General features: G+C 45.4%; 1 protein-coding gene across 1 annotated transcript; it reads right to left on the reverse strand.

Moving 5' to 3' along the window:
- Positions 1-6,527: 6,527 nt before the first annotated feature.
- Positions 6,528-7,463, reverse strand: LOC101580294 (olfactory receptor 4X2-like). The gene has a single exon (XM_004627270.1). It carries the CDS (start codon positions 7,461-7,463, stop codon positions 6,528-6,530), a length of 936 nt encoding a protein of 311 aa, XP_004627327.1.
- Positions 7,464-12,693: the final 5,230 nt, after the last annotated feature.

Below are 12,693 nucleotides of genomic sequence, written 5' to 3' on the forward strand. Positions count from 1 at the left end.
CCCTGCAGGCTGAGTCACCAGTGGCAACAATAAAAAGTGACTGTAATATCTGTTCTCAGTCCAGCTATCAGGTAACTTCTCACCCTTTGGTTAGCCAAGCAGGTGGGACTTGAACAGGATGATACTGAACATCTGCCCGCAAGCTCATAGTGAGCAGTGTAAGAAAGCCTCCCACTGTGAGGCAGCAGGAATATCAACAATGAAAGCAGTGAAAGTGTGTGTGCCACTGGGCGTCTGCTCACCCAGGAAGCCTTCAGTGAGTGTAACCCAGTCCGAGTCTGCTGGGATGGTAAGAGGCATTGCTGAAGACAGCCTTCCGCAGACACTCACCATGTGCCGGCAACACCTCCATCCGCCGGCTCCAGTGCTTACCGACTGTCACTAGGGAAGATACGGGGGAATAGAATAGGATCTGTCTACCCTAAAGCCTACAAAGAAGGGAACCTAAGGGGAATGTTTGCTAGCATGAGAATGCTGAAGCATCTAAGGTACAGGGAGTGGAAGATTAAGATCAGGGAATTGAATTTCTTGAACTTTTCTAGCATCCTCTGAGGAGTGGCTGAGAAGAACAAAAGTTAATTTCCCAATTGTTTCATTCAGAGGTTAAGGAACCTTCTCTCTAATTAAACTAATTATAAAACCAAGACTTCTACTTGCCTCTGTATAATTGCCCTCCTCATCTGGCCCTTGAGATTTCTTCTTCTACTCCCAAGTAAAGGACAAATGAGAACCCAACATTACATCACTCCTTGGTCCCCCACAAACAGCCTCAAGGGCTCTGGATGGCCTGCTCCACCCTCACCTCTCCTTGTACCAATGACATCAGGAAGATGTTAGCCAGTGGATCTGGACCAGTCCATACACATACTTGGTATATGTCTGAAGCAGAGGATGCCAGGCATAGGCCTTCTGGCTCATCTCATTCACCTCATCCACTTCAAAGGAGGGAAGACAAAGAGAAGACCTCACTCATATATTGGTAGGAAGGCTAAACCAGCCTGCTGTGAGTTCCTATTGTTAAGGAACTAGGTTTTCCAGTTCTTAAAATTCTAAAAAGTTTTGCTATAAATTCCCAGGTCCAGCACATGGTTTTCATAGACAAAGGCTTCAGGGATCTCCTGAATTCTCTAGAAATTCCCCAAATTTCCTGAAATTCCACAGATTTCCCAAAATTCTCCCAGAATTCCCATGGTTTTCACATGCATGGTCTGTGGAAAACTACAATTTCTTAAAAGAAAGACAAGGTTTCCTCAACTATAAACTACCATGCATTACGTTTGTGTTGAACATTATTATGTACTTCAACTTTCCTGATATCTCACATATAATCAAAGTAACACACCTCTAACAGGAAAACTATCAGGAAAAGGTGCCCTCAGAACCACACAACACCACACTTGAGTTAGCTGGTGTGAAAGGAGCAGTTTATTGGCAGCAACTAGCATGTGCCGGGCTGCTCAGTGGACCAGAACAGCAGCAATGGCTGGGGAGCCAGAGACTTTATAGAGCAGGCAGGAATGGGGAAGGAGAGTCATATAATGTCCTTTTCTGGGCCAGGGTGTTGTAGACAGGTGGGAATGGGGAAAGGGGAGTCATAAAGTCTCCCTAGCTGGGCCAGGGTGTTCTGGGCATAAAGTATAGAGTCCCTGAAGCAAGCTGAAACAAAACTATATGCATAAACAGCCAGATACAGACAGTCAAGGTTAAATCTTTGCAACACAGTTGTGGTTGGTGCATCCAGGAACATCAGAAGTGCTGCAGGGGAAGGGTGCCCATGGCTGGCTGCCATAACATTCTAGACTTTCAGTTATAGGAAAAGGGTGACAAAGTCTTTTCTGGCTGCTTCTTGCTGAAAGGCATTGATTTAGAGGGTAGATTCATGGTCTGGAATATCAGTTTCAGCCATAGGAAGGGAGTGATATCCTGTTTTGGAGCACCATATGGGCCAGTTCGTCCAGCTGGGAGGTGAGGCATTGAAGGATGGGTGCTGACTCTTACGGTTTGCAAGGTATTGTTGAGACCCACAGAGGTACTGATGGCTGCTGTTTCTAGCATGGTGGCTAGAATGGAGGAGGTGTGGAAGATGGCAGCAGGAATAGTACTTTCCAGTTTGCACGTGGGGCCACTGGCTGGGTAACTGCTGACACATCTGCATGAGCATCTATTAAAAGTTTAACAGGCTTTCTACTTATATGGGCAGTTAACATGGGTTTTCTCAGGCTGAGAGGGAAGACCTGTGACTACCTCAATCTGAAATTTCATCTGGCTCAATCATGAACACTTTCTGTTTTTTCCTCTCTAGCAGCTTTGGACATTTTTGCTTGCAATGTCCCTTCACCGTTTCTGGATCCAGGGAATCATACTTGCCTTCTTTCCTGTTGGCTGCTAGTATCACTATGCTCATTTTCTGTCTATAATTCCATTCTGTATCCTTTCTAATAAGAAACACCTCAATTCAGACAAATTCATTCCTGCAAACCCCTCTAACTTCTGCAGCTTGTGACAGATATATGGGGTCCTTTGAGCAAGATATAACTTTTTGGTTTTAAGGCCTCCTGCAGATAGCCCTGCCCAAGGAACATAAAGATAGCTTCCCTTGTAATGAGGCAGGAAACCCCCGGAAGGCTCAGCTCACCTGGGCTGTATGAGGTAGATATAGTTAGGGCCTTAATATGTGTCTCTACAGACAAAATCTGGTGGATCTCAGTAAAAAGAATCTAAAAGTCTATAGATTTTACCTGTATGATTACCTAGGTTTGGGTATCTTTTAGTCTCCATAAAATTTTAAAAATTTGTTGACTTTGGTTTGGGAAATAATTGGGGTATATGAGGTTTATGAGTATCGGGTCATGATGGCAGGCAACATTGGGTCAGGAGGTATCCCATAAGACAGTTGACCTCCTCGGCATGGAATGAGGTCTGGGAGGGAGGGTTGGAAGGAACGGGTGAGGGGAGAATGGCTAAAAGAAGTGAAAGTGTGAAAGGTTTTGAAAAGAAGAGAGTTATGTGGAGCTTGGTGAGAGTGTATCGGCCAAGTAAAGGGGTGGGATATGAAGGCATAACCAGAAAGGAATGAAAAAAGGCTTACTTCCAATTAGACAGGATAGGGGTCCAATAGAGGGTGGGCATTGGGGATAACCTTCAACCCCATAACTGTGATTGGGGACGGAAAAGTTTGTCTGGAATATTGTGATAAAGTGGACCAGGATACACCAGTATCAATAAGAAAGGAAATGGACTTACCTGCCACCTGGATTCATAACCAGGGCTCCTCAGCTGTTAGCAGGACCTCGTCTGCCTCATTGATGAGGGCATAAAAGCGATCAGGCCTCCTCCACCAGGCCCAACAAGTTGGCCAGTGATGGCTGGTACATGGAGGCAGAAGATCTCATTGTAGAGAGGGACAATCTACCTTCCAGTGTCCCTTTTGTTTGCAATTTGGACAGGGGCCTAGGGGGGCATAGGTCTGGAAACTCCCAAGCCCAATGGTCCTCCTGCTTACATTTGCACCAGGGTCCTAATGGCTGTTTGTTGGAGGCCTTGGGTTTGGCTTAGGGATCTAAGGTTGAAGGGCTTCCACCAGGAGCTGGCACTTTTCTTTAGTGCAGTTACATTTTTCCTATCTTTCTGCATCCTCATAGTCATTGAAGACCTTGAAGGCCAGATTTAGGAGATTATGACAGGGGTGTTTGGGCCTTCCTCAAGGTGTTTTAATTTTCTTCTAATATCTGGGGCTGACTGGGAAATGAAGGCTGTGTTGAGGACTGATTGTCCCTCATCTGTAGCAGGGTCTAGATGGGTACATCTGGTGAGAGCCTCAGAAAGGCCTGCTATAAAGGCTGAGGGATTTTCAGTGTGTTCTTGGGTTTTTTCTCTAAGTTTATCCCAGTTGACTGCTTTACACACTGACTTTTTAATGCCAGCAATAAGGCAGCTGACCATTTGGTCTTGGGTCTGAGGACCTGGGGTATTTGGTTGATAGTGCCATCATGGGTTTTGGCACCAAAATGACAGGAAAACTATAGGGAAAAGGCGCCCTTGGACCCACACAAGACCACACTCAAGTTAGCTGGAACAAAAGGAGCTGTTTATTGACAGCAACTAGCATGTGCTGGGATGCTCAGTGGACCTGAACAGCAGCAATGGCTGGGGAAGCAGAGACTTTATAGAGCAGGCAGGAATGGGGAAGGGGATTCATAAAGTGTCCCTACCTGGGCCAGGGTGTTCTGGGCAAAGTATAGAGTCCTTGAAGCAAGCTGAAACAAAGCTACATACACAAGCAGCCAGACAGACAGGGTTAATCTTTGCAGCACAGTTGTGGTTGGCACATTGGAACGCTGGAAATGGTGCAGGAGAAGGGGGCCCACGGCTGGTGCTGTAACAATCTCCATATCATCAGAAAAGTTACAAGAGTGGTTCAAGCCTACAAAGCTAACAAAGTATCCAGTTGGGTTACAGGACTAGATGTTCTGGTACTGTCCCACTCAAGAATATGTGCCTGCTGACTGATGCCCCACTAGGAGGCAGAGAAGCCAGGGAGAAATGGAGGAGAATGCACACCCCCACCTGCCTCCGTTGTGTACCCTCCTGCTGTAACTATGATGTTGCTTCCAAGTGCCACACCCTCAGCTAAACAGATATGAAACAACATCCAGGTGTGGTGTCTTCCCCTCATCCATGGCCCACTGACTCTGGTACAACACAAAGTCTATTTTTAAAGCTCCAGGCAGTCTCACTCCTTAAAGAAATCTATGCCAAATCCTTCTGTATGTTGCGCTAATGGCACCTTCATTTGTCAGTTGCAAGCTAAATAGGATAGGCTTCTGTCACTGGCGCAGACTTTCTCAATGAAATGTCTTATACAAGGTGACAAATGCCTATGAAATGGAATGGTGAAGTAAAACCAGTGGTTCATGCAAGTTATTTCTGCATTCCTGGAAGAATGGAGGAACAAAAGTCCTCTACATCCTCATCCTCTCTCTCTCTCTCTCTCTCTCTCTCTCTCTCTCTCTCTCTCACACACACACACACACACACACACACACACACATACACACACAATCTGCTGAGTATTTAATAAGCACCAAATATTCCATAAACATTTTCCATAAATTTTATGTATTGTTCATTAACTCCATGAAATGTGTACTAGTCTTGTCCCTCTATATAGTTGAAAAAACTAAAGCATAATTTTTATAAGAAACTATTTGTAGACCACATAACCAACTGACAACAGTGTGACTTAGACATAGACACTACAACTCCAGAGCCTGTGCTGAAAACCTCAATTAAGAAGTGACCAATTTTTATAGCCTTAGCACCTACTGAAATTCTGGTGCAGATCTATGAAGTTTGAATTCATCCAGTTGTGCCTGGCTTGGGTCTGGCTGCTGTGCTCAGCTTCTTCCTGCTGCAGCCTTTGGAAATGACTCTTTTGTGCCCCTCTTGCAAGATGCTCTGTTCCTGGATTAGCTGGGTGATTCTGGCCCCTAGTCTCTCTGCAGGGACTTCAGCTGCAGTTTCACACCAGGCCTGTATGCCAGGCCTGGGCTCAGTTGGAGGGTTTCAGAGAGCAGGACAGAAGGACTCACTCACAAGTGGGCCTGGGCTGGGTCTGGAGGGATCCAGCATGCAAAGGGGAGCGCGGAAGCTCTCCCACAGACTTGCCAGGCCTGGGTTTGGGCTGCACTCAGAGGGGTCCCAAGAGCATGGTTGAATGTCTCAATCACATACCGGGCTTGGGCTGGGTCCAGAGGGGTCCAGTGGGTGCCAAGAAGTGACTGATTTTTAAACATTCAGTGATTCTTGCATATTAGATGAAAAAAGTTTCTAGGTTTTTCTTCTTTTACATATGCATGTTCACTTTATCTATTGAACATACTACTGTTTCCCCCATTGTGTATTCTTGCCAGCTTTGCTGAAAATACACAGGCCGTACAAACATGGGTTTTGCTGAGGTGTCTCCTGTCCATCTTATCAGGAAACCTACAGCATCAATTAATGTCATCCTGAGGATATGACTTTCAGATAATTGCACAAGGGAGTTGGATATGAAGTCACATTGTTCTCTTTGTAATTAATAAGTATTTTGTTAGGAGATACTTTGAGATTAGTTGCAATCTTATTTTTCATCAAAAAAGACAGCATCTTCATTCTAAGTGCATTTTGCTTACACATGTGATTCAATTTAGCAGTGCATCAGAGGTCCTTATTCTCTACATACTAGCAAATTCACTAGAGGAAGTCAGACAAGAGAAAATGTAACATACAGGTGAAAACTGCTATTCAAGAATATTTACCACAGTGTTATTTAGTACAGTAGAAATAATAAATGTTCTAAAATGAATATAAATGTTACAGAACATCCATTACAACATATTTTAAGAGAGATTAAATGAAATTTTTGAAGACATACATGAGATAGTGTAAGCCTAAAACCAACAAACATTGTGAGTTTTCCATGTACCCAAGGGGCTCCTTCAGTCTGGACTCCAAATCATACCAAACCCAAAGACCCCAACCAAGACTCAGCCACTGTCTCTCGCTAGGTTCACTGTCCTGATCCACAGGTTCTTCACGGCCTTCTTCACTTCAGCATTTCTTAGTGAGTAGATGACAGGGTTGAGGAGCGGGGTTATCACAGTGTAGAACACGGCCACCAGCTTATCTACTGGCAGAGTGGCAGAAGGCCTCAGATAGATGAAGACACAAGGTATGAAGAACAAGGTCACTACTGTGACGTGGGATGCGCAGGTGGAGAGGGCTTTGCGCCGCCCCTCAGAGCTACGGGTCCTCAGATGGAGCAAGATGACCACATAGGAGGCTAACAGGACCACAAAGCTGACCACAGACAGGGTCCCCCCATTGGCAACAATCAGGAGACCAATGAGGAAAGTGTCTGAACAGGCAAGTTTGAGCAGGGGCAGCACGTCACAGAAATAGTGGTCAATCACATTGGGGCCACAGAAGGGCAACTGGAAGATGAGAAGGCTCTGGGCAATGGAGTGCACGAAGCCTCCTGCCCACGCGGTTCCCACAAGGACAACACAGACCTGCCGGTTCATGATAGTCGTGTAGTGCAGAGGTTTGCAGATGGCCACGTAGCGGTCATAGGCCATCACTGTCAGCACAAACATCTCAATGCCACCAAAGAAATGCAAGAAGAAAAGCTGTGCCATGCAGCCCCCCACTGAGATGGATTTCCTCTCAGCCAGCAGGTCTGAGATGAGTTTAGGGGCTGTAGTGGATGAGTAGCAGATCTCCACCAGGGACAGGCAGCTGAGGAAGAAGTACATGGGGGAACCGAGACTCGCGCTGCTCAGGACAGTGAGGATGAGGAGGAAATTCCCCAGCACAATTGCGGCATACAAGAGCAGAAATATCACAAAGCAAACCCTCTGCACCTGCTGACTAGAAGAAAATCCTAGGAAAATGAATTCTGTCATATTGTACGGGCTAGGCATGAGGGCACAAGCAAGTGGCAATGATTTCAGTGATGTGGTCAGAAATGATACCAAAGAAAAGACTTCTTCATGCAGTAAGTGAATTAGAGAGAAGCCACTGGAATTCTTGTGAGCCAAATACCAAGGATGAGTGGGAGTTAGTGTTATGTAGAAGAGAAGAGCAGTCCTTAAAGGCAAAGAACAAATGCAAATATTCCATATGCGGCTGGGGAAAAAAGGAGAAAACAGCAAAAACTAAGCCCGTGCAGAGATTAGTGCCAGTGCATAAAGGACTGTTCTGGACTTGGGGTTTTATCCTGGAGTTGATAGGGAATGGTCAACAATGTGCATCACCCTAAAGTAAAATCACCTTGTATGCAGAGGTTGGAATAGTGAAGAGAGACCCGAGGAGAGGAGTCAGTAAGTCCCCCACCCCGCCGGGCAATGTGGGGCTGCAAGTCTATTGTCTTATGTCCAACGGCTGTTGCCTTTGGTGCTCTTGTCTTTTGCCTGCAGCTTTCCTTTACTGTCACTTATGCTTGCTCCTCTTTTATACTTGGCTGATAGGACAGTGTCCTCAGTCTCTCTGCATTCCCTATGTAGTTGTCAGAGAGATGCACATGGTCCTCCTTTGCTGTGCAACCAGCCACTAACATGGCCACAGATCAGATCTGTGGTGGTATTACTGCTTCCTCTCCTAATTCTTGGCTTCCCTTCTTAGTAACACTTACACCACTACACAGTTCTCTTCATTCATGCCTTCCTTTCCTCCACTGTTCCCAGTGAAGGTCCATCTCCATCCGGTGTCCCTCCCCCATCTCCACTCCTGTCCTCACAACGTTCTCCACAGCTCAATTACCTCATAGCCTCACCAAAACTGCCCAAGCACTGACTTGCCTACTGTCCTGGTCTTTTGCACTAGCTAAAGCTCATGTGTATCAACAGATCCCATCACACAATGAGACATGGGCCTGGAGGATTTCTACTAGCAGCACAAAGCTTCCATCCTTCAGTGATCCACAGGGCTCAGGTGATTAAAGGCCACCAGGAGCTATGAGGAGCTTATTGATAGAACTGATAATTATAAAACAGAGAGTGAATGATGAGCCCTAACTTCTTCACTAGATGGGGAATTCTACCAAAAAGCCATATCCAAGAAAAAGGTGCTGCTAACAATCTGGACTTCTGGGTTCCTATTCAGGGTATTTCAGGTACTGAAATCATCTCATGCAGAAGTCTTGATGATAATAGACAACTCACAGCAGCATTTCAGTGACTCTGCCATCCTCAGCATGGGACTCACTCTCTTCTGAACACAGCTGTACATAGGAGGGCTGAGACGAGCACACCCTGCAGGTTCCTAGGGACCAAAGGGTAGGAAGCACTCAGAGCTCCAGCCTTGCTGGTGTCGCCCAGTGCAGGATCTGCTCCTCGGCCTTCTCCTGGGGAATGCCCAGATGAGACCGCTAGAAAGTTCTTTAACCTCTCAGATAGTCAAGATCCAAATGTAGATGGCACCTGACTTACAGGTAGATGCCATTCCCAGCTCCTTCCCAGGCTAGGTTAAGCTCCCTTCTATGTACTGCTTATGCTTTCTCTCAGAGAAGGGAACTCCGTCCCTGAATCCCAGGTCCTCCCTGCAAGTATGCACACTCAAAGACATTTGGAGGCCCAGAGCCTACAATGCCAAATAAGAACTGTTGTGTCACCTTATGTCCTTCTGCTGTGTGGACCTCCTGGGGGCAGAGATGACCCGCTCAGCACCCCACCTACAGGACTCACTCAAATCACTGTGGGGAAGTTGCACTGAAGGACTGTCACTGGATGGATGGAAGCAACGGTGCACCTCAGGAGTCTTAGCATCGAGTGCTCAGTAGACATGGAAGGAATGATGCACAGGGTCCTCTATCATTACCTTCACCACCCCTCAGTCCCAGGCCCCAGCCCTGTGCTCACCTCCAAGCCAGACCTACACAGGAGCACTTGCAAAGTTCATGGTGGGTCACAGCTCCATTTGCTCTGCTCTGAAGGTAGAATCAAGCATCAAGCATCTCATGCAGAAGTCCTGATGATAATAGACAACTCACAGCAGAGTTTCAGTGACTGCTATTCTCAGCATGGGACTCGCTCTCTTCTGAACACAGTTGTACAAAGGAGGCCTGAGCTGAACACTCCCTGCAGGTTCCCAGGGACTGAAGAGTAGGAAGCACTCAGAGCTCCGGCCTTGCTGGTATCTCCCAGTGCAGGATCTGCTCCCCAGCCTTGACCTGGTGAATGCACAGATGAAGCATGGAGTCTGCCCACCTGATTTTAAAAGGACAGCCCATTAGCCCTGATCACGGGTATTCCAATGAGATCTCGAAACTGGGGCAGCTCGGCCTGCTGCTCACAGGGTTAACAACACCAGGGAGAAACAATGCTCCAGAGAAGGTGGGGCCCCAGAGACCTGGCCAAAGATCCCAGAGGAAGCAAGACCTCAAAGCAAAGAGTTCTTACCAGTGAAACACATCTGGTCATCATGATCTAAGTCACATGGCTGGACCACAGTTGTCAGGAATCACAGGTACCCTGGCTTAGGGGAAGAGAATCAAGTGGCTCCCACCCAGGGCAGCCTTGTCCCACAGAGGACGCATGGCAACTTCTGAAGGATATTCTGTTGTCCAGCCTGGCCTGGCATGGAGGGTGTGATTAACGCTAAGGAGGCAGAGTATGGTGATGCCGTGGGATACCCCACAAGGCCCAGGAGAGGATAACAGAGCACAGAATTATGCAAAGCAAGAATCCATAGAGCCACCCTTGAGAAACCCTGGCTATGAATGGAAGCATGTCCTCCCTAAAGTGCTAATCACTGAAATTGAGTGTTGAGTACACAGAAGACCTTTACATGGCTTTGGCCACACCTATCTATGTTTCAAAATTGTCTGACAAAGCATCTTTTCTTTATCATTTTTAAAGAGAATAAAAAATAGTAAACAAACATTAGAAACAATACAGAATTTCACTAAACAAAATGAAAGGCATTCGATAATGATTTTATATTGCATATTGTTGTCTTCAAGTTAGTTGTTCTGATTACCAGATATAAGCATGAAAAATTGGTCAGATAAAAGAATTAAAAAGAAGAAAAAAAAATTAAGTATGAACTGTTCCTTTCAACAGATCAATAGAAATCAGCAGTACAATTATCCAAGCTATCCTGTATACACATATTATTTTCCCCTTCTTTCTTTCCTTTCTCCTTTCAAATCATCTTACAGATGCCATAAGAGCACTTTATTAAATAATATGGGCTATGACAGTGCCACCCACGAGTACTGGTGTCTGAGTTCGATTAAAATTCAAACTTTGATTGAAGTCAGAATTGAGGAAATGCAAATCCAAACACTCTTGAGATTCCTTCTGGTCCCACTCAGAGTGCTATTATCAAAAATGCAAAAATAATGCATGCCCTTGAGGCAGAGGGAGTGAAGGAAGACTGGCATGCTGGCAGGAAGGTAAATCAGTACAGAAATCCTCACAAAACAGCAAAGAGAGCTACCATCTGATCCACCTCTGCTATGCTTGGTAGTCACAATACTGTAGAGACACCTGCACACCCACACCCAATGAGGCACAATTCATGGTGCCCAGGACATGAAGCAGCCCGGTGCCCACAACAGATCAGTGGACAGAGAAAGGGGGACCACATGCACATGCTTTAGCATTCCCTTGCAAGGGAGAATGCAATTCTGTCATTTGCAAGAAAATGGGCGGAGCAGCAGACCACCGTGGTGAGCAAAATGAGCCAAACTCAGAAAGATGACTATAACACACTTGCCCTACTACGTAAAAATCTTAAAAAGATGAGAAGAAAGAAAACTGTTGTTAGACACAAAGGAGGAATAAGAGGGAGGGGAAGGGGTGTAAGTGCAAATAATGGGGCATGGATAGGGGCAAAATAAATACATTGAAGTTGCCAAAAAAAAAAATGTGAAGTGGAAAAGGACAGGGAAAAGATTACAGGGGGTGAAAATGACAAAAGTTGCCACTGCATAGAGGAATGGGTCAGAATAAACCTGTTAATCTGAATGACTAATTAAAAAAAAATGACTGGACTAAGGAGCTAGCTCAGTGGTCTAAGCACCTGCCTGGCAATCACTAGGACTCAGGTTTGATCCCCAGTACCTCATGCCGCACCGACCACCAAAACTGGGTGTGGTGACGCATGCCTGTAATCCCAGCACTGGGGAGGCTGAGGCAGGAAGATCACTACGAGTCTGAGCTGTGTAGCAAGACCCTGTACCAAACAAATAAATAAAGAAATTTTTTAAAAGACTGAAAAAGTCCAGGGGATATTTTGAGTTATGTAAAAATTACACAACAAAATACAAAGCTGTCGATCTGATTATTTGCACACATGATATGTTTGCAAATGACTTGTGTATATAATGATGAAAAGAACTTAGAATTGAAAGAAGATGCCATCAATTTCAACAAATGATCAATAAGAAAACTATTAGACACTTTTCCTACCAGGAAAAAGTTGGCACAGTTGCTTTGGTACACACAAATGCTGAATTTACTGTTACTCTCTACAGAAACACCAGAAAGATTAGCAAATATGAGAACGCTCCAAATATTTCAGTGAAACTTGTTTGTATTCTGCTGTGTGCACTCATGAAATTGAGTTTCTGTGAAAGTCCATCAGATAAAATGTTTTTTTCCAGGGCCAGCCAAATAGCTCAGCAGATCAAAGCACCTGCAAGCAGGCGCAGGGGCCAGGGGTTCAATCTCTGGGCCTGCCGTGCCAGCTCCACCCACGGAGCATGCTGAGACAGCACTTGAGACTGGGCGTGGTGGCACGCGCCTGTGATCCCAGCTCTTGGGAAGCTGTAAACAGGCAGATCACTATGCCTCCAATCTAGTAGTGGGACACTGAACACCCTGTAGACCCTTCCCTAAAATACAAAAAGAAAAAAAAATGGTTTTTACAGAGTGAAAGGTTCAGCTTAATTTTTTTTTCAGGCATCATTCAATTTTAATTACATGATTAAATATGCAAATGCATGCCCCACCAGGTCCCATACTATATGATTCCATTTAACATGATGTCTTTGAAGACAGTATGCGATGTGTTAATTATTGGAACTGACCTACCAATTTGTTTGGTTTTTTTCCAAAGTTTTATTGATAAACAGATAGCAATGAGACAGTTTCAAATCAAATCGAAAGTACAGTTTCAACAAATAATACACTGCATATATTCTTCTTA

The sequence above is a fragment of the Octodon degus genome, unplaced genomic scaffold (assembly GCF_000260255.1).
Source record: "Octodon degus isolate 3935 unplaced genomic scaffold, OctDeg1.0 scaffold00018, whole genome shotgun sequence".
In the NCBI taxonomy this organism is placed as follows: Eukaryota; Metazoa; Chordata; class Mammalia; order Rodentia; family Octodontidae; genus Octodon; species Octodon degus.